The following is a 22,120-nucleotide window of genomic DNA, read 5'->3' as shown; positions in this document are numbered from 1 at the left end:
GAACTTCCAATCTTCCCTAGATGTGGGGGAGGTCCCAGGAGATTAGAGAGGGGCACATGTGACAGCTTTATTTAAGAAAGGGTGTAAGGACATTCCTAGTAACTACGAACTGGATTTTAAGCAGCCCTCAACGTCGTGATCTGTGGCTGTGGGAAGCCTGTAGATGGCTCCTGATGAGGCCCGCCTCACTCATCAATGCCAGCAGGGCCTGGCCCACCTCCACCTGCTGCTGCGCGACGGGACCACAATTTGAATATTTAAAGCAATAAAATTAATTAATTTAAATGTACTCACCAGTGATCTTGAGGGCCCGCTGTGATCTTTGGCGCAGCAGCTGATATTCCCGCGCCTTCAGATCCCTGTCCAGGGAAATGAGGCGCGACACTGGTGGGGAGGATGGGGTCAAATAAACCTCATGGGTGTAGGGGATGGTGGGAAGGGTTGTACTTTAAACTTTGTGCAGTTTGTGGGGGGGGGGGGGAAGATCTGATGCTAAAGGTCTGTGTTTTTCGGGGGGGTGGGGGGGAGGTTGGAAGGGCAAATAGTTAATGTAATTGTTATTGGGGGCGGTGGGAAAGGGGAGTTGAAACTTTATTCATGTATCCCCACTCATTTTGCCTCAACATTGGTAGTTGTGCTTTCAGCTGTCATGATCTGGATTTCCTTCCCCAAAACCAATTCTGCACCTGCCTCTCGTCCTTTGAAATTCCTGAACCCACCTCTTTGAGGAAGCTTTAGCTTACACCTCCTACTAGTTCCATCTTTTGGCTTGGCATTCACAGTTTTTCCATTTTCCTCTGTGAAGCATCTTAGAATATTTGTCTGCCTTAAAAGGTGCTACCGAAATGCAAGTTGTTGCTTTAGGAATACATTCTTTGTGTTCTTAAAATCTTTCCTGCACTACAGAATCATCAAAGTCTGTACAGTACCAAACTGCTGCAGTTTTTGTTACGCAGCTGCTTGCAGGGGTACTTTTATATACTTAATAGTTGAGGAGCTTAAGCAGATTAAGATACAGGGCTTTGGTGAGACCACACCTGAAGTACTGTGCGCAGTTTTGGTCTCCATATCTAAGGAGGGATATACTTGTCTTCGAAGCGGTACAGCGAAGGTTCACTAGTTTGGTTCTTGGGATGAGAGGATTGTCCTTTGATAAGAGGCTGAGTAAATTGGGCCTATGCTACCTGGAGTTTAGAAGAATGAGAGGTGACCTCATTGAAACGTGCAAGATTCTGAAGGGGCTTGACTGGATAGACAGTGAGAGGTTGAGCTGAGTTTAGTGGAGCCAGTAGGGGTTCCAATGATGACCTGAAAAGGTGAGGGGAACACCGCCTTAGTCCTTCTGAGCCCCCACCCCCCCAGCGCAATTGAACAGCGCTCGGGCAGTTAACTGCCCAAAGCCAGGGTCCTCGTCCCTTTAAGGTCAGGGATTTCGCCTCCCAAAGCTGCCTGCCAATCAGAGGGCTCGCAGCTCAGTAGTAGTGCCAGCACCACCAGGAGTAGTGGCCACTGCCAGTAGTACACCAGGCCTGGGACCAGGCCCAGCGCTGCAGCCCTGGATAGCAGCTAAGTGTGGCAGTGTTGCCTGTCCAGTCTGGTAGCCCCACGAGGGTGGGGTGCAGGTAGTCCTTGGGTCTTGGGGGGGTGCGATTAGCAGATGGGTGGCTATTGCCATCAGGGCCCTCCGTGGGCCACAGATTGCCAATGGAGGAGGCCTTGTTTTACTGACTGACCTCCATGTGTGGTGAAGGCCCTCACTTCCTCTGGTATAATACCAACGGCAGTGGGAAAACTTCCTTAAGTGGCTAATAATTGACCACTTAAGGGTCCCATTAAATTCCACCTATTGTTTCCCCTAGCTGGGGAATCTAGAACACAGGGGTACAGTCTCAGGATAAGGGGCTGATCATTTAGGATTGAGATGAGGAGAAATTTCTTCATTCAAAGGGTTGTGAATCTTTCAAATTCTCTATCCCAGAAGGTTGTGGATACTCCATCAATGAATGTATTTAAGAGTGAGATAGACAGATTTTTGGTTACTCGGGGAATAGGGAATATTGGGGGGTGGGTGGGAAAATGGAGCTGAGGCAGAAGATCAGCCATGATTGTATTGAATGGTGTAGCAGACTCGAGAGACTGTATGGTCTCCTCCTGCTCCTATTTCCCATGTTCTTATGAAAACCTGTGAAAGGGGATGATCTATCCTACAGGCTAGATGTCGATGCATTAACGAGGAGTGCGCAGAGTAAGAAAACATTTATCTCTACATTGGAGAGCTGGAAAAAATAAAAAATACTCTATTTATCTTCACAAATGAAGCACACTTGTTAGCAATGTCCAAAAACATATCAATTTTCACTCCCTTCAGAATTTCACTATTAATAATTTATTTTTGAAATTTAGTTAATTAATCATAATTAGGGTTAACAGTGCTTTTAATTTGTTAAATATTTTTGTTTTAACAGTAATGCTAATAATGTTGTGGGTAAGAAGAGTAATTAAGCTTAACAGTGTGAGGAAATTGAATTAAAATTCACAGAGAAATAAGCTGGCACTAATTTTTTGTCACCATTAGTTCCACTGTAAAGCCCACTGGCATCAATAGTGGTGGATGCTCTACATTTATTTCATGAATAAATGTAATCTGCCAAAAATGGTTTAAGTTTGCAATTCATTGGTACAACTGGGACAGAAACACTGATTTTTTTTCTTTGTAGGTTTGGTTCCCATTCAGAATATGATTGATAAAGGATTCACATACCCAAATATACTCCTTTGGCTCTTTTAATATTCTTAGTTCTGTTTAAAGGAAGAATCCAGGAATAAAAACTTCCAGCTAATATAATCCTTTTTATAATTAGTGTAAAATGGACAACATGGTGTTCTGTCCACAACAGCATTCTTTGTTTCAGAGTTTGCTATATTACCCAGCGCTGCTAACCATTTTGGTTATTACAAACGAGATAGTACAGCAACAGCAACAACAGGTGCTTAAACTACAAAGGAGCTTCTTATTCTTAAGCCTGTCATTAAATCATGACCTGTTGAAATCCATTTATGAGTGGCCTTCTGCACAGTTATCAATTTTCTGAAAAGCCTTTACCAAAATACTACACTCTTTTTAATCCATTTATGGGCAATAATATCTGAAACAAATGTCACTGATGGTGTATTGATTGAAATTTTAAATATATCACTATTTCAGTGCCATTATATATTAGCTGCAAGAATAGAATATTTACTACAGTGTGCAATCACATATTCTTATCTGTCAGTACAATAGGCAAGAAAAGAATGAGTGTACTATTCACATAAGAAAGCAATAGAATTGCTGTTTCACAATACATTTTACATAGTTTAAGAATTGTGAATTTTGTATGTGCTAATCAAATAATCACAAGTCATTTAGTATGCTAATCTCCAAGTAAGGATTAATTAATAATGAATAATAGTGTGAATTTAAAAATGGAGCATTACTGATACTTTCGTTAGTAGCGCCATTGCATATTGTTTTAGTTTTATTCTCTAATTTCAAAAGTGATTCAGTTGCCAGCATGGATAATGAACCTTTTAGAACACAGCTCCCTAAGTTTGACTTGTGTTGGACTTTAATTATTTGACAGAAATTGTGTACTATTGACGCCAGCTACACTATGATGCGAATCTCTGAAAATGATGCTAAGTCCAAATGTTTGTATTATGCCCCACCATTTCCACCATACTTATTGTATTAGCTAGTTGATTAACCAGATGATGCTAACTGGATACCTTTTATCAAGCTGTAGTATGCATGAAATATCTCAGCTTTGAATATCTATCAATAAAATACTATTTTTTCCAGTTTATGTTTTGTAAATAATTGCTTTACGAAGACTTGTCTTATTTCTGGGAAATGGCACATGAGAAGGATCCAGATATCTCTGAATAAATCTAATTTCAGTAACCAAAAAACTTTAATTCTACTCACTGCTATACGCATTAAAGATGCTTTGACTGAACTCCATTTGTCCCGTCTTCTGTCAATAATTATGATAAATCCAATACTGGCAGCTTCCAGACTGCAATAAAAAACAAATAATATGTGACATAACAAGCCTTTCAAATTGTCGAAAAGAGAATTTTCTATATCTTTTGAAATATATTTGTTGCAATACATTAAAAGAATTATTTAACAGAATATCCAGAGATAATACATTGAACTAATAAGAGGTAGTATTATGCAGACAACAGAATCCTATATTCAGGTGTAGAACATGCTGTCTGATTATTATTGTCTCTAATGTTCCTTTCTCTTCAGTTCAAATAATATTTCAATAAAACAGAGGAATAATAAAGTCAGTCTGTAGGATTTAGGCTGTCAACTATGTTTTCTTTTTCTTGCCAATTTTCTCTCGCACCCTTTTTCTCCTTACCTAAAGGCATTGACATCTTGCTGGGGTCTGCTTCCATTAGTGCTCTGTAGCACCTCAGTCTAGCAAGGCATCACTCACGAATGACAGCCTATTTACATGCCAACTATTTTAACTATAGGAGACATAGACAGGAGCATCCATAAAGCATATGAATTGGCTTGTTGCACGTAATATAATTGATTAAACTTAAATTTAATGTGACCATTAAACATTTTGAAAATGGGGAGAGGAGTACCTCTGTCATTAAGCTAATTCTTGCCCTTGCACAAGGCTTCAATTTTATTGCAATTTCAGCTAGATCTGTTTAAAATAAAATCGGTTGATTTATTGGAATCTGATTGTATTGTCAAGTTCAAGATGCCTGCTCCAGTGACAATGTTTCCTGATTTAAAATAAAGATTTAAAAGTGGAGAACTGAAAAAGGGCAATCAAATTGCTGCAGTGAAAGTTCAATTCAGGTACCAGTTTGATTATCAGGTGTAATGTTGTGAATTGTGATGTTATAAAAATTACACATTTTTCCCTTAGTGAATATATAAGCAATGCACTATCAGTATATTTTTTAACATTCCCTCTGGTTTGTGATTGTTGTCTCCATCCCTATTTCCTAAATTTTCTCTCTCTTCTCCATAACAAAAGGGCTTAATTATCCTTCAGTTTTCAGTTCGGAGGAAGGATCTTAAACCTATATGTCAGCTCCTTTTTTCTCTTTACATATGCTAACTTACCTATTGTGTAGCATTGTCTGCATTTTAAACAGCAATGTGAGCAGGAATATCGAATTAGACTGCTCACTCTCACTACTGCTGAATGGAAAAATGCAGAGTTTGAGCTATTGGTCCTGAAAACCATGCATTGACAGCTGTTAATCAGCCTGCAATTGTTGGTGTAATTTTTGATGCTAGAGTGAGGCTTCCAGAATAGGCAGTACAAAAGAACTGACAGATAGTCAGCTGTTTCTTATCACTGGAAATTGAGCTGACAGTGCATCGGGCTGCCTGAATTTCTTATAGGAACATAGGAGCAGGAGTAGGCCATTCAGGCCATCGAGCCTGCTTTGCCATTAAATACGACCATGGCTGACCATCCACTTCAATCCCTTTTCCCCACACTATCCCCATATCCCTTTATATCATTGGTATTTAGAAATTTGTCAATCTCTGCTTTAAACATACTCGGTGACTGAGCTTGCCAAGCCCTCTGGGGTAGCGAATTCCAAAGGTTCACAACCCCACTGAGTAAAGAAATTTCTCCTCATCTCGGTCCTAAGTGGCTTCCCCCTTATTTTGAAATTGTGTCCCTTGGTTCTAGACTTCCCAACCAGGGGAAACATCTTACCTGCATCTACCCTGTCTATCCCTTTAAGTATTTTGTAGGTTTCAATGAGATCACCTCTTCAAAACTCTAGGGAATACATGCCCAGTTTCTCCAATCTCTCTTCATAGGACAGTTCCACCATCCCGGGAACAAGTCTGGTGAACCTTAGTTGCACTCCCTCTATGGCAATAATACCCTTCCTAAGGTAACGGTCCCAAAACTGCACATAGTACTCCAGGTGCAGTGTAACCAAGGTTCTATACAATTAAAGCAAGACTTCACTACTCCTGTACTAAAATCCTCTTTCAGTAAAGGCTAACATACCATTAGCCTTCCTAATTGCTTGCTGCACCTGCATGTTAGCTTTCAGTGACTTATTGACGAGGACACCAGATCCCTTTGTACATCTACACTTTCTAATCTCTTACCATTTAAGAAATACTCTGCACATCTATTCCTCCTACCTAAGACAACCTCACATTTTTCCATATTAACTTCCATCTGCTATGTTCTTGCCTACTCACTAAGTCTATCCAAATCCCCTTGAAGCTGCTTTGCATCTTCCTCACAACACACATTCCTGTCAGCGAACTTGGAAATATTACGTTTGGTCCCCACATCCAAATCATTGATATATATTATGAACAGCTGGGGCCCAAGTACCGATCCTTATGGTAACCCACTCGTCACAGCCTGCCAACACGAGAATGACTCATTTATTCCTACTCTCTGTTTTTTGCCTGTTAACTAATACCGTGGTATACTTTTACTTTTAAGGAATACTTTTATACCTTAAAACCTAAAAGTTGTGTGTGCATCAGTGCTAATAACAGAAGATCATCTCCTTCGAGCACACCAAGTTGATGACTTCTTTTATACTATGTATGTGGTGTTGATGCTGTGCAAAAGATTACAGTGCACGAATGTCAAACATGCAGTATAACTATTTCTTTCTTGCCCTAGAATGTGATGTGATTTCTACAGCTTTCTATTGTTGCAACCTCAGAGAGATTGTTAACATGAAAAATGAGATATGAACCCCCAGACCCATTTAAAGAATTACGTGACAAGGCTTCACATTTAAGATTTTTACTATAAAAACTAAACTGAATGAAATCCCCAGTTAATGAGTTAAGCTCACAGTCGTCTGCCATGACTGAAGCTTCTTTCACCCTTGTAATTATCTGCTCCTCAATATAGGTTCTTATATTAACTGGGATGCTATTTTTAAATTCTTCGAATAAGAATCACCTCTCTCCAACTTTCATAGGAGGGTTCTAGCTTGAGAGATCATATCCAGTGATCAAAAGCCATATAATAAAAGCAAAATACTGCGGATGCTGGAAATCTGAAATAAAAACAAGAAATGCTGGAAATACTCAGCAGGTCTGGTAGCATCTGTGGAGAGAGAAGCAGAGTTAACATTTCAGGTCAGTGACCCTTCTTCAGAACTGGCAAATATTAGAAATGTAAAAGGTAATAAGCAAGTAAAGCAGGGGTGGGGCAAGAGATAACAAAGGAGGTGTAAATAGGACAAGGTCACAGAATAGCTGACCAGAAGGCTGTGGAGCAAAGACAAATAATATGTTAATGGTGTGTTGAAAGACAAAGCATTAGTACAGATAGGGTGTTAATGGACTGAAAATTGAACAGCCGCAAGTACAAACATGAAAAAAAACAGTGGGTAAGCAAACTGAACAAACTAAGATGAAATAAAATAAAATAAACGCACAAAAAAAATTTTAAAAAAGGAAAAAGAAAAAATAACTGAAAATAAAAGTAAAATGGGGGGCCCGTCATGCTCTGAAATTACTCAACTCAATGTTCAGTCCGGCAGGCTGTAGTGTGCCTAATCGGTAAATGAGATGCTGTTCCTCGAGCTTGCGTTGATGTTCACTGGAACACTGCAGCAATCCCAGGACAGAGATGTGAGCATGAGAGCAGGGGGGTGTGTTGAAATGGCAAGCAACTGGAAGCTCGGGGTCCTGCTTACGGACTGAGCGGAGGTGTTCCACAAAGGAGTCAAACAGTCTGCATTTGGTCTCCCCAGTGTAGAGGAGACCACATTGTGAGCAGCGAATACAGTATACTTCATTGAATGAAGTACAAGTAAATCGCTGCTTTCCGGTACATTGATGACTGTATCAGTGCCGTTTCCTGCTCCCGCCCCGAACTGGAAAACTTTATCAACTTTGCTTCTAATTTCCACCCTTCTCTCACCTTTACATGGTCCATCTCCGACGCTTCCCTTCCCTTCCTCGACTCCATCTCTGGGGATAGGTTGTCTAATAATATCCATTATAAGCCCACTGACTCCCACAGCTACCTCGACTACACTTCTTCACACCCTGCCTCCTGTAAGGACTCCATTCCATTCTCCCAGTTTCTCCGTCTCCGACGCATCGGCTCTGATGATGCTACCTTCCATGACAGCGCTTCTGATATGTCTTCCTTTTTCCTCAACCATGTCCGGCCCATTTCCTGCACCTCACCCCTTCCCCTCCCTCCCAGAACCGTGACAGGGTTCCCCTTGTCCTCACTTTCCACCCCATCAGCTTCCATATCCAAAGGGTTATCCTCCACCATTTCCGCCACCTCCAGCGTGATGCCACTACCAAACGCATCTTCCCTTCCCTTCCCCTGTCAGCATTCCGAAGGGATTGTTCCCTCCGTAACACCCTGGACCACTCCTCCATTATCCCCACCACCTCGTCCCCGTCCCATGGCACCTTCCCCTGCAATCGCAGGAGGTGTAATACCTGCCCATTTACCTCCTCTCTCCTCACTATCCCAGGCCCCAAACACTCCTTTCAGGTGAAGCAGCGATTTACTTGTACTTCTTTCAATGTAGTATACTGTATTCGCTGCTCACAATGTGGTCTCCTCTACATTGGGGAGACCAAACCCAGACTGGGTGACCGCTTTGCGGAACACCTCCACTCAGTCCGCAAGCAGGACCCCGAGCTTCCAGTTGCTTGCCATTTCAACACTCCCCCCTGCTCTCATGCTCACATCTCTGTCCTGGGATTGCTGCAGTGTTCCAGTGAACATCAATGCAAGCTCGAGGAACAGCATCTCATTTACCGATTAGGCACACTACAGCCTGCCGGACTGAACATTGAGTTCAATAATTTCAGAGCATGATGAGCCTCCCATTTTACTTTTTTCAGTTATTTTTTTCTTTTTCCTTAAAAAATTTTTTTTTGTGTGTTTGTTTTATTTTATTTCATCTTAGTTTGCTTACCCACTTTTTTTTTCATGTTTGTACTTGCGGCTGTTCAATTTTCAGTCCATTAACACCCTATCTGTACTAATGCTTTGACTTTCAACACACCATTAACATATTGTTTGCCTTTGCTCCACGACCTTCTGGTCAGCTATTCTGTGACCTTGTCCTATTTACACCTTCTCCTTTGTTATCTCTTGCCCCAGCCCCACTTTACTTGCTTATAACCTTTTACATTTCCAATATTTGCTAGTTCTGAAGAAGGGTCACTGACCTGAAACGTTAACTCTGCTTCTCTCTCCACAGATGCTGCCAGACCTGCTGAGTATTTCCAGCATTTCTTGTTTTTATATCAAAAGCCATATGTTTAATTCTTTAAAATTTAATGACAGTCTGAGCAGGTCTTTTCTGAGCTTTTCTGAATTTCTGTTGATAGGCTTCAGGTACTAACTCATATGCATTTAGAATTGCTGTTTTAGTTTGTTCGTAGTCAGAAGAACTCTCTTCTGATAACAGAGAAAAAGCTTCATGAGCTCTACCCACTAATTTGCCTTGCAGGAGTCTAGTCCAATGTTCTTTTGGCCATTTTAGTCTATTAATAATCTTTTAAAATGAGATAAAATTAGACTCAACCTCCTTCTCATTAAATTTTGGCACTCATCTTGAGTATCTCGCAAAGTCAAAATTTTGCTCTGAAATGGACATATTGTTTAAATCATTGGCAGCATTCTAACATTGTGCTTGCAGCTTTTCTAAATCAACCTCTTTCGCTGCTGCCTCTTTCTTCTCTTTCCCTCTGCAATTGTATTTCCTCTCTTTTCAACTGGTACTCCCTTTCCTCTTAAAGCTGCATTTCCTCTCAGGTGGGAGAGAGAAGCAGAAGGAGAAGAGTAAAATAAAAACACACACATCTATGGGCGGCGCAGTGGTTAGCACCGCAGCCTCACGGCTCCAGCGACCCGGGTTCAATTCTAGGTACTGTCTGTGTGGAGTTTGCAAGTTCTCCCTGTCTCTGCGTGGGTTTTCTCCGGGTGCTCCGGTTTCCTCCCACAAGCCAAAAGACTTGCAGGTTGGTAGGTAAATTGGCCATTATAAATTGCCCCTAGTATAGGTAGGTAGGTATCAAAGAACAAAGAACAGTACAGCACAGGAACAGGCCATTCAGCCCTCCATGCCTGCGCCGATCTTGATGCCTGCCTAAACTAAGGCCATTCTGCACTTCCGGGAACCGTAGCCCTCTATTCCCATCCTATTCATGTGTTCGTCAAGATGCCTCTTAAACATCATTATCGTACCTGCTTCTACCACCTCCCCCGGCAGCAAGTTCCAGGCACTCACCACCCTCTGTGTAAAGAACTTGCCTCGTAGATCCCCTCAGGTAGTAGGGAAATATAGGGACAGGTGGGGATGTGGTAGGAATATGGGATTAATGTAGGATTAGTATAAATGGGTGGTTGATGGTCGGCACAGACTCGGTGGGTCGAAGGGCCTGTTTCAGTGCTGTATAACTAAACTAAACTGCATCTCTCTTTCCTCATTTTCCTTCTGAAACTGCATCTGTTCTCTTTTCAACTGCATTCTAGCGAGGGCTATTTTTCAGATTCAGATTTCATGCTTTCTTCTTCTGGTTCAGGAGTACATTTAAAATAGCGAAATTCTTCACTATTTCTGGTTTCTTTGCCTTTTTCTTGAAAGTAACTCCTACCTGGGCAGCTAGGGTTTTTAAATCTTCAATATTTAATTGATTTAATTTATTATTGGATATGTTTCCCTGCTCTACAAACTTCTTAGCATTAAATGCAGCCAGGTCTTTTGTTTCTGACATCATAGAGAAAAGTAGAATATGAGAAAACCTGTGTTTAAATTTCCACAGTTTTAGAGGTCAATTTTCCTCCTGTTTCCAAAGATCTCATTTAATCTGATGTTTCAAAAATCCCAGCTCAAAGCCCCCAATTGTTACGGCCAGGTGGGTGATGGCATGGCTGGTTTCCACTGTCCACCTCCCAAATGACCACAAACAGGGCTGGATTTTACGAAGCCCTCGATATCGGGCTCCGTGCCGTGGGGGGTGGCGGGACCTGAAAGATGGGGCCGGCAGCGGTCTGCCATGGAGCCTGACATCGAGGGGGCCCAGCCCAAGGAAAGGCGGCATGACACTGGTGGGGAGGGGGGGGAGGAGTTAAGATTTTCAGTGTGGTGGGGAGGTCAGATTTGAAAGGTAAGTGTTTTATGGGGGGGGGCGGGGAATGGGAAAATAGTTAATGTAATTGTTATTGGGGGGTGGGAAAGGGGTGTTATAAATTTATTTAATATATTTTGAGGGGATAGTTCTTTAAAAATTTAAATGAGGTAGCAGGGCTGATTGCCCTTTAAAAATGGCGCCAGCGCCTGCACACAGGCAGCTGACACCATTGCCAGGGATGGACAGCCGCCCCTTCCATGTGATTGGTGGGTGCAAGCCGCCCTGTCTATTCACCACAGTAATGACTTTTCTTACAACATAATCACATATAACACTGCAAACATTTTCATTATTAACATTTTACACCTTACACAGCTAACAACAGTATTTTATATTTCTGAGTTGTTTGCCTCCATTATACCCCTATTTAAATTTTGGATAGAGCATTAGCAATTACACTGCTGTTTCCTACAACATGTACAATCTTTAGGTGAAAGGTTGTATCTAGCGTTATTGGTTTTGAATTTTTCTAGAAAGCTCAATGGATTATGATTGGTGTAAACTGTTATTTCCCTTTTGCCATTATTGAAGAGTCAATACGAGACCTAAAGCCTCTTTCTCAATGGTGGAGTATTTCTTCTGGTAGTTATTAAGTTTTCCAGAAAAATAACTGACTGGTCGTTCGATTCCAGTATCATCATCGTGGAGTAATACTGCTCCTCTCCTACATCACTGGCAGGTCCCATGGGGAATGGCCGCCGTTTTCATGCCCGCCAGACTACAAAATCCAGCCCTCTGACTCTATGACACCTACGGTCCGTGGGACCCACTGCCATGTAATAAAGCACCGAGGAGATTCAGCGTTTAAACCTTATCATATTGTGGTCACTACTCCCATGGTTCTCACCCACATCTATCCAATTTATTTCATTATTCATAGTCACATAAAGTGATGCCTCCACCCTTGCCAATCTACTTACTATTTGCAATAGCCTGATTTGGGGAATAAACTCTTGCTGTTTGCAACATTGAAGAATATACTTTCTCTTCATAAGGACAAATGATCCTTTAAATAATCAATTAGTATCAAGTGTACCATATTAGTTCCATTATAATTTGTAATTTAATAAGCTATCATGTAGCAAATCAGGAGGTTGAGGACAGTTCTATTCTTTATCTTACACGGGAATAAACCACAAGATACTGACATTATTAGATAATAATGAATTGAGCATTGTGACTGAGTCACAGTAGTCGAAGCAATTATGTTTATGTTTTTTCCTTTAATGTCATTCCAAGAGATATATATAGATTTTCATTCCATGTTATATTGTCAGAAAGACTGTATTTGAATTTCAGGAGCTGCTATTGTGAAAACTATAAACACAAGTACAAGCCTCTTTCATGGAACACCCTAGCTTTATATAAGTTTTGAAAATTAGGCCCATAACTTTTGGACATTCGAAACTCAATTATATTTAAAAAATTAAGATGTTATGAAAAAATGCAATGTTTAGGCATTTGTGGTGCTGATCATAATTACCATGTTTTCATACCTTTACTGAGAGTACTTTACTTAATCAAAGTGATTCCTGACAACGCTGGCCGTCACTGACGTCATCAGGCTGCGCCGCGGTGCGCACATGCGCAGACGGTCTCCTGCTCTCTGCGCATGAGCTGCGTTCCGGCTTGCCAGGACTGGTTAGCGCATGCGCCGATGACATCATCGCGTGACGTGTGCATCTTCGAGCAACGCGCCTGGTCGGCCTCTGCGCATGCGCTTTATGCAACGCCAGCGGGTATTCACGCATGCGTCAAGCTTCGGCGCGAGTTTCTGAAAGTGGAAGGAGGAGAGATTTTGTCGGGCATTTTCTCGCAATTATTTAGTCGTTTTGAAGATTTCAGTCTGCTTCATTTTCATCAGAAAGAGGAGATTGCTCCAAGGTAAGTTGCTCTGAAAACATTTCCACTGTCTGGGGCACTACATGTGCAGGCAGTAAATGTGCTCCAGTCCCTTTGTAATTGGCTCTGAAAATGCTTCATTGTCTGGGGCACTGCATGTGCTCCAGTCCCTGTTGCAAGTTGCTCTGAAAACGCTTCCATTGTCTGGGGCACTGCATGTGCTCCAGTCCCTGTTGCAAGTTGCTCTGAAAATGCTTCCATTGTCTGGGGCACTGCATGTACTCCAGTCCCTGTTGCAAGTTGCTCTGAAAACGCTTCCATTGTCTGGGGCACTGCATGTGCTCCAGTCCCTGTTGCAAGTTGCTCTGAAAATGCTTCCATTGTCTGGGGCACTGCATGTACTCCAGTCCCTGTTGCAAGTTGCTCTGAAAACACTTCCATTGTCTGGGGCACTGCATGTGCTCCAGTCCACTGCACTGCAGTAAAATCCTTGCCATTGTCTGGGGCTGTGTGCAGGCAGTACATGTGCTCCAGTCCCTGTTGTAAGTTGCTCTGTTCCTGCACCCATCAGAGCAGTGCACATGGACACACAGCCACCTGTTTCCCCGTCCGCCCTTGAAACAACCAGGCAGAGCCTTGTGAGACTCCGCAATTGGCAGCTGCTGCCTGTCAAGCAGAGAGGGCGTCCAAAGTGGTCAAGCACTTGGGGAACATTCAGCAAGAAGAGACTGAGCACTAGGGTTAGTATAAATGGGTGGTTGTTGGTTGGCACAGACTCGGTGGCGCCGAAGGGCCTGTTTCAGTGCTGTATCTCTTTAAAAAAAAACAAGCATGCCGTGTCCCAGTGGTAGCACAAGTGTGAATGCTCTTGCTGTGTACACAACTGGTGAGGTGGGAGTGCAGCCACACCGTTCTCCAGCCTCAATGTTGCTTGAAGGCAAAGGTAGATAAGAGCGAAAGAAATGGAAGATGATGCTGATAGTAGTAGGCAGGATTAAATGGGAGCGGATAGGAAGGTGCAGGAGTAGCATAACCACGAGCAGGGAACAGCTGGGCTAAATGGCCTACTTTATGTTCATAGTCCAAAAGAAATGTGCTTCTTTTTCCAGCACCCTCACATCATTCATGTTTTCCCTGAGAGCAGCATTGAACCATCACGAGATAGGGGCAGTAACATCATCCTGACTCCTACAGCTGAGGTGGGTACTAAGTGATTCATTGGCGGTGTTATCAGTACATGCCTTTACTGCAAAACATAAAGCATGGTCAACAATAATTTCATTGGACGGGGGAAGCACTGACACTGATGTTCTTTCCTTATTTCTTTTCATGTAAAACATGCCGTCGAGAAAACAATCCTTGAGATTTAAGCTCAGCATTCAAGCAATGAAGGCAACTGGATCATGCTGCGGAACTTGTCACGATCTGGAAAGGAACCTTGCATTTATGGATGTAGTGGGAGTGCACATTGGGATGCGCTTGGGGAACATTCACCAAGAATAGACTGAGCTCAGACTCTTGTGACTTTGCCTTCTTCACATGGACAATACAGTAGTGGAATAGAGAGCCACGCATTCATTCACCACAAGGTTCTCCAGGAACAATCTCTTTAGTTCTGCATAGCAGAGACTCGGCCTGTCTGTCTCATGGGAATACTGGTGACAGAACACTCATGTATCCATGCACAGCAGTGCCTCGAATGCTTAATGTACTTAATAACATTTCTCAATAATTAAACCTGGAATTGTTGAGGTTTTTGATGCTATTTTCCCAACTTTGCAACTGCACCAGATATTCAACTGTGTTGTGGTCCTTGGGGGGGGGGGGGGTTGTGAGGGGGAAGTGGGGGGTGGGGGAGAGGGGGAGGTGGGGGGTGGGGGTGAGGTGGGGGGTGGGGGGAGAGGTGGGGGGTTGTGGGAGAGGTGGGGGGTGGGGGGAGAGGTGGGGGGTAGTGGGAGAGGTGGGGGGTTGGGGGGTGGAGGGGGAGAGGTGGAGGGGGAGGAGGGAGAGGTGGAGGGGGAGGTGGAGGGAGAGGTGGTGGGGGGGGGAGAGGTAGAGGGGGAGGGGGAGAGGTGGAGGGGGAGATGGAGGTGGAGGTGGGGGGAGAGGGGGAGGTAGGGGGGGGTGGGGGGAGAGATAGAGAGGGGGTGGGGGGAGAGGAGGTGTGGGGGTGTAGTGGGAGGGAGTTAAATTCAGAAGCTCCTGAAGAGAGGGATGCAAAAGGCAGGGACCAGGGAGCTGCAATGCCTGAAGTACAGTTGAGAAGTAGGATGGGGGATCTGCAGCTGGAGAGAACGGCTGGATGGGGAGGGCCGGAAGCAAGAGGCCGTAGAGAGCCGCGCGGAGCGAGCGGCCGAAGACCTTGGTGTCGCCGGGTGTGGGGACTGGCCGGTGCGCCTTTTGCCATTGCGTTTATGGCGCACGCGCAGAAAAACACACTCCTCCTCCCTACCCCCCCCCCCCCCCCCCCCCCCTCCGCCGCTGTCTCCGGCCGCTCCACTTCCCTCCATCACCGGCCCGTTCGCTCGCCCACTCGCGGCCGCTCCGCTCCTACCAGGCCCGCTCCGCTCCCCCTCCCCGGTCCGCTCCCCCCACCCACCCCGGCCCCGGCCCGCTCATTTGATCTTTCACTCCGCCATTGTGTGCTGACATGTGTTTGTTAGGTTGCCTCTGTGTGATTATTTGAGCAGCGCCATCTTTAGTTCTGGCAGCTGCCTAAAGTCGCAGTCTGTGATGTTTTAGTGGCACAGGCTGTATTTGCGCATGTACCACAGCAGCGCCACCTAGCGGTAGCGTTGTCAGCAGATGCAGCCTTACTTAATTCCCTTTCCTCCAAAAGTGGACTACAAAATATAACAAAATAGGCAGATATAATCTGATAAAATATTCAATTATCTATAAATATATTTCAAATCTTAGGTCTGTGCATAGATATAGACATGCTTTTGTCATACGTTTCTATCAGCTGTTTCCATTAGAACTTCCTATGTCTACATTTATAATGACATGGGAGACTTTAACTAATGATATTTATGATGAAAACTGCCTATGTAAACTTCTCACACTGTAACTACACCCTCCTGCCAGTGGTGGTTTTGCACTGCCTCAGAATTATGTCTCCCAGCACCTCAGTCTGTTTTGCAGAGAAAGAAAGACTTGCATTTCTATCGCACTTTTCACGACCACCAGACATCTCAAAACTCTTTACAGCCAATTAATTATTTTTGAAGTGCAGTCACTGTTGTAATGTAGAAAATGCAGCCGCCAATTTGCGCACAGCAAACTCCCACAGACAGCAATGCGATAATGACCAGATAATCAGTTTTTGTGATGTCAATTGAACGCTAAATATTGGCCAGGATACTGGGGATAAACTCCCTGCTCCTCTTCAAAATGTGGCATGGGATCTTTTACATCCACCCAAGCAGGCAGATGGGGCCTTGGTTTAACTTTTCATCCAAAGACTGCAAAGTACACCCTCAGTTCCGCACTGGAGTGTCAGCCTTGGCTACTCTGTTCAAGCCCTGGAGTGGAACTTGAACCCAGATCCTTGTGACTCAGAGGTAAGAGTATACCCATTAAGCTACGGCTACAAATTCCTGTGCAACAATGTCTATTTCTCTGCTCCCAAATTGCTATGAGTTTTAGTATTTAAATGATAATATAGGAAAATGAGTAGAACAGGTGGAAACGGGCTGATAAGTGATACATTTTTCATTGAGTTGAGTGTTTCTGCTGTGGAATTGCTGTAACATTACATGTGGAAATGACAAAGTACAAATATTACTTTCAAACTCGTTCTGCGAAAATTCTATTCAATGAGTATTTTCTCAATCCTGCTTTTGTACAAACATACACACTGAAAGCCCTAATGATCCTGTATAACAAAGTACCATAGCCATAAATTAAAAGTGCTTGTAGTCCAATGAAAAATATATTGATTATGTACTATGATATAAAGTGGTATAAAATACAAAGTGTGCATATATTATTTACAGCAACAATAGCCCAGCTCACCTCGGAATGCTAGTCAAATATGTTACAACATTCAGAAAGTCTTCATCAGAAAGGTCCCCAAAGGCCATGTGTTCTGGAAAAGTGATGATTGGTGCACCATCTCTGCTTCGTCCCCCTGTGTTAAAAATATTTGAGTTAGAAGGTAAGAAAATCTGCACTGATTTACAGTGATAACATTTAAAAATAGTACAGAGTAAAAGCAATTGTGAACATTCCCCCACTGACTCTGGTAAAAGCACAATACTGAACAAATGCAGATCAGGAGCAAAAGCAAAATACTGCTGATGTTGGAAATCTAAAAATTATATCTGTCTGACCTGCTGAGTATTTCCAGCATTTTCTCTCTTATTTCAGATTTCTGGTATCCACAGTATTTTGCTTCAGATGAGGAGCGTACAAGGGTCAGTGTATAGTGTGGATCACGTAAACTAATCTCACCAGGAACCTTAGTGGATCATTACTATTGGCCTCAGCATCCCTGAACTAGAAGTGAGAATATTAGTCAGGGTTCCTTGCTCAAATTGCTATCCCATATCCGCTTGCTGGAAATGCATGATCTGATTCGGCTATGACATTCCCCGTGATTGACCATCTTGCTACCACTCTGTCTATGCTCATCCATGAAGAATGTCAAGTGGACGAGATACTAGATGGCAGCTGACAGCCATAAAACAGTCCCTAATGTGTGCCTTCAGCACAGGCAGGGAGCGAAATAGAAACATTGAAGTCTACAGCATATAAAGAAGCCATTCAGCCTATAATGTCAGCACCTTGACAGAACAATTCAAAAACAGTGGGACAAGTATCATAACAACATGATAAAAATTGAAAATGTTGTCTCATTGTTTTCATACAATGAAATAATATTAGCCTAGCTTTTGCATTGTGTGGACAGTAAATCAATTTTTGCATGCTTTTGCAATTTTACTCTAGTGGTAAATGCCAATTAAGAATATTTCAAAGTCTGCACAAAAGTGTGGCAAACCCATTATAGCCGAGGTGGTAGCTGTTTTGAAAAATTTAAAAATGTGGCAGTAACCTGATCAGCCAGAGTAAAATCTAGATCACTGGTGTCAATTGCATCAAAGTAAAATTTTGTGGTTATCCTGAACCCACTCCTCAGTGCTCCAACGCCTGCTGGATATGTGCATATCAGATGAGGACAGGATTGAATTGAAAAATAGAAAATGCTGGAAATACTCAGCAGGTCTCACAGGGTGTGTGGAGAGAAAATCAGAGTTAACGTTTCAGGTGAATGACCTTTTGCTGGAACAGGAAGGAAGAGATTTTACAGTTAAAAGGAGAAGTTGTTCTTGTTTAACACCACTCACTTCTTCCAAATAAAAGGTGTTGTTATGGGAATCCATGTGGGTTTTAGCTATGCATGTCTTTTGGTGCAATATGTGGAGCATTTTTTGTTTCAGTTCTACTCAGGCCCCCTCCCTCACCTCCTTTTCTGGTACATTACTGATTGCATCAGCGCCGTTTCTCACCCTGAATGAATTAGTCTATCTCGCACCTGCTATGAGATATTTTAAATTCCTTCTCATGAAAACCTGCTGTTAAGATCTCCAGACAATCTCATAATCACTCTAATGATGCACTTGATATGGTAGGTTAGGTGGGAGTTAGCGCTTTGGTCAACCTGGAAGTCAATTCAAAAACTCAGAAATGTGGGCATGAGAACAATGTGGTGAATTAAAATGGCAAGCAACCGGAAGCTCGGGATCATGCTTGCGGACCAAGCGGAGGTTTTCTGCAAAGTGGTCACCCAATCTGCGTTTGGTCTCCCCAATGTAGAGGAGACCGCAGTGAATACAGTATACTAAATTCAAAGGCGTACAAGTAAATCATTGCTTCACTTGAAGGAATGTTTGGAGCTTTGGATGGTGAGGAGAGAGGAGGTAAAAGAGCAGGTATTACACCTCCTGCGATTGCATGGGAAGGTGCCATGGGAAGGAGATGAGGTTTTGGGATGATGGAGGAGTGGACTAGGGTGTCGCGGGAGATAACCACCTTGTTCTCATTCCTGCATTTCTGTCCTCAGCCTGCTGTTCTGTTCCAGTGAAGCTCAACTCAAGTTCAAGGGACAGCACCTCATCTTCCGATTAAGCACTTTACAGTCTTTACAGGCTTCTGGACTCAATATTGAGTTCAATAATTTCAGATCATGAGCCCCATTAATTCTTATTTATATATACGTGTGTGTGTATGTGTATATATATATATATCTTCTTCTTTGGCCTCCTTGTCTCTAGAGACAATGGGTAAGCGCCTGGAGGTGGTCAGTGGTTTGTGAAGCAGCACCTGGAGTGGCTATAAAGGCCAATTCTAGTGACAGGCTCTTCCACAGGTGCTGCAGATGAAGCTGGTTGCCGGGGCTGTTACACAGTTGGCTCTCTCCTTGCGCCTCTGTCTTTTTTCCTGCCAACTGCTAAGTCTCTTCGACTCGCCACACTTTAGCCCCACCTTTATGGCTGCCCGCCAGCTCTAGCGATCACTGGCAACTTACTCCCACGACTTGTGATCAATGTCACAGGACTTCATGTCGTGTTTGCAGACATCTTTAAAGCAGAGACATGGACGGCCGGTGGGTCTGATACCAGTGACGAGCTCGCTGTAAAAATATATTTTTTATTATTTATTTTTAACCATGTGCTAGTCTTAAACTTGTTTTTCATGTTTTTGTTTTTGTACAGAGTTGTTCATTATTCTGCCATTAGCACGCTGTCTGGACTCATGCTTTGTCTTTCACTATAACTATTTAGCTCCCTATTTGCATTCTGTTTCATGCCAAAAGACTTGCAGGTTGATAGGTTAATTAGCCATTATAAATTGCCCCTAGTATAGGTAGGTGGTAGGGAAATATAGGGACAGGTGGGGATGTGGTAGGAATATGGAATTAGTGTAGGATTAGTATAAATGGGTGGTTGATGGTCGGCACAGACTCGGTGGGCCGAAGGGCCTGTTTCAGTGCTGTATAACTAAAACTAAAAAACTAAACTAAAAAAATCAGTCATTTAATCTCTCCCTCCATGTATCAGAGACCTTCCTTCTCGTTTTTCTTCCCCCCTCCCCCCTTTCACTTGCCCAAAGACTATTACATTTCTAACTTTTGCCAGTTCCAATGAAGGGTCACAGACCTGAAATGTTAACTGTTTCTCTCTACACAGATGCTGCCAGACCTGTTGAGTATTTCCAGTAGTTCAAGGTAAGTGGCGGCACAGTGGCGCAGTGGTTAGCACTGCAGCCTCACAGCTCCAGCGACCCGGGTTCAATTCTGGGTACTGCCTGTGTGGAGTTTGCAAGTTCTCCCTGTGTCTGCGTGGGTTTCCTCCCACAAGCCAAAAGACTTGCAGGTTGATAGGTAAATTGGCCATTATAAATTGCCCCTAGTATAGGTAGGTGGTAGGGGAATATAGGGACAGGTGAGGATGTGGTAGGAATATGGGATTAGTGTAGGATTAGTATAAATGGGTGGTTAATGGTCGGCACAGACTCGGTGGGCCGAAGGGTCTGTTTCAATGCTCTATCTCTAAATCTAAATCTAAATAAGTATGCAGTATAAATCAGCCAATTCTAGCACTTACATTTCAGCTTAATAAGAGATGATATGAGTATTTCCTAAGATGTTGAGTCTGCATGTGACAAAGGCATGGGTTAGTTTACAGCAGTGGGCATAAGGTAAGGAAGGAGACAGGCAATATTGTAGAGGTGGGAATAGATGTTCTTGGTAAAGAATAAAATATGAAGTTTAGACCTGAACTCAGAATTAATCAGAATCAGGGCACCATGATTGGGCATTGTTGGCATTTGTCTGAATGAGCTGCCTGGACAGTGGGAACTGAGGACTTAGGCATGGAGTTTTAGGCAAAAGCCCAAAAAGGTGTGTTTCGTTTTGCTAATACTAAGTTGAGGAAAATTCTTGCTCCTCTATGACTTGACTTTGTACAAGCAGTGAGGCTTTTTACCAAAATGATACTGGAGCTAAAAGGTTAAATTATGCTGAAGGTTACATAGACTAGGCTTGTATTCCCTTGATTATAGAAGTGGTGTTTTAGGTGATTAAAGGACTTGATAGGGTAGAATCATAGAATAGTTTCAGCACAAAAGGAAGCCATTCAGCCCATCGAGTCTGTGCTGGCTCTCTGCAACATCAATTCAGCCAGTCTCCCTACTCCCACTCTCTGCCCATAGCCCTGTATCAATACCAAACTAATCCCACTGCCGCACTGTCTCTGCTGAGGATGCCAAGTTCCAGTATAGATAGAGAGAAACTATTTTCTCTGGTGAGGGAATTCAGAACAAGGGAGCATGGCCTTAAAATTACAGGTATGCCACTCAGGGGCAATGTCAGGGAACACTTCTTTGCACAAAAGGAAGCAGAAATATGAAGATCTCTCCCCCAAAAGCTGTCGAGGCTCGGTCAATTGAACATTTCAAAATTGAGTTTGATAGATTTTTGTTATGAATTAAGGGTCAAGGAACTAAGGTGGCTAGATGAGATTAAGATACAAATCAGCCATAATTTAACTGAAAAGACAGAACAGCCTCAAGGGGCTGAATGGCCTACTCCTGTTCCTATATTTCAGTCAGGCGCATATTGGTAGTTGTGGAGTCAAGGCCTATGGTGGAGAGATAGACCTGGGTATGATCAGCACACACAATGCCTGTGTGTACTAAACCCAGATATCAGAGAGGAGAAATATTGTTCTAACCCATGAAGACACCCATTCCATTCACTTAAAAATTTTTAATCCTTTATATTTTTACCAAACTTTACTGATACGAAGAAATACAGTAAGAGGATGAGTAATTTGAGAATGGTATGTGATAAGTGTAGTATGCTTTAGAGCTACAGGTGACTTTGGATCTATGCTATGCCTGATTTTAACTCTGTTCAAGTGAATGGGTCTTGAATGGGCTAAAATTGGGCCCATGCATGGTTTCCAAGGCTTTCCACAATTGGATTTCCTTGCATCATGCCTGGATCTGTTGTAAACTAACTGATAGAAATTGGTTACCCTGATTAGTCAACAATTCCATTGTATCTTGTGACTACCA

The 22,120-nt window shown here is 43.0% G+C and overlaps 1 protein-coding gene across 1 annotated transcript in view; it reads right to left on the bottom strand.

The window, feature by feature from the left end:
- mcf2l2 (MCF.2 cell line derived transforming sequence-like 2) overlaps positions 1-22,120 on the bottom strand; it is a 401,635-nt gene that overhangs the window by 306,408 nt on the left and 73,107 nt on the right. Inside the window, exons 3-4 of the mRNA XM_068042330.1 lie at positions 17,057-17,171; positions 3,968-4,058 (exon numbers count right to left, since the gene is read on the bottom strand). Of these exons, the coding sequence (XP_067898431.1) occupies positions 3,968-4,058; positions 17,057-17,171 (206 nt within the window). The remainder of the gene's footprint in view (positions 1-3,967; positions 4,059-17,056; positions 17,172-22,120) is intronic.

This window comes from Heterodontus francisci, chromosome 11 (genome assembly GCF_036365525.1).
Source record: "Heterodontus francisci isolate sHetFra1 chromosome 11, sHetFra1.hap1, whole genome shotgun sequence".
NCBI classification, from domain to species: Eukaryota; Metazoa; Chordata; class Chondrichthyes; order Heterodontiformes; family Heterodontidae; genus Heterodontus; species Heterodontus francisci.
This window is presented reverse-complemented; position numbering and strand designations above follow the sequence as displayed.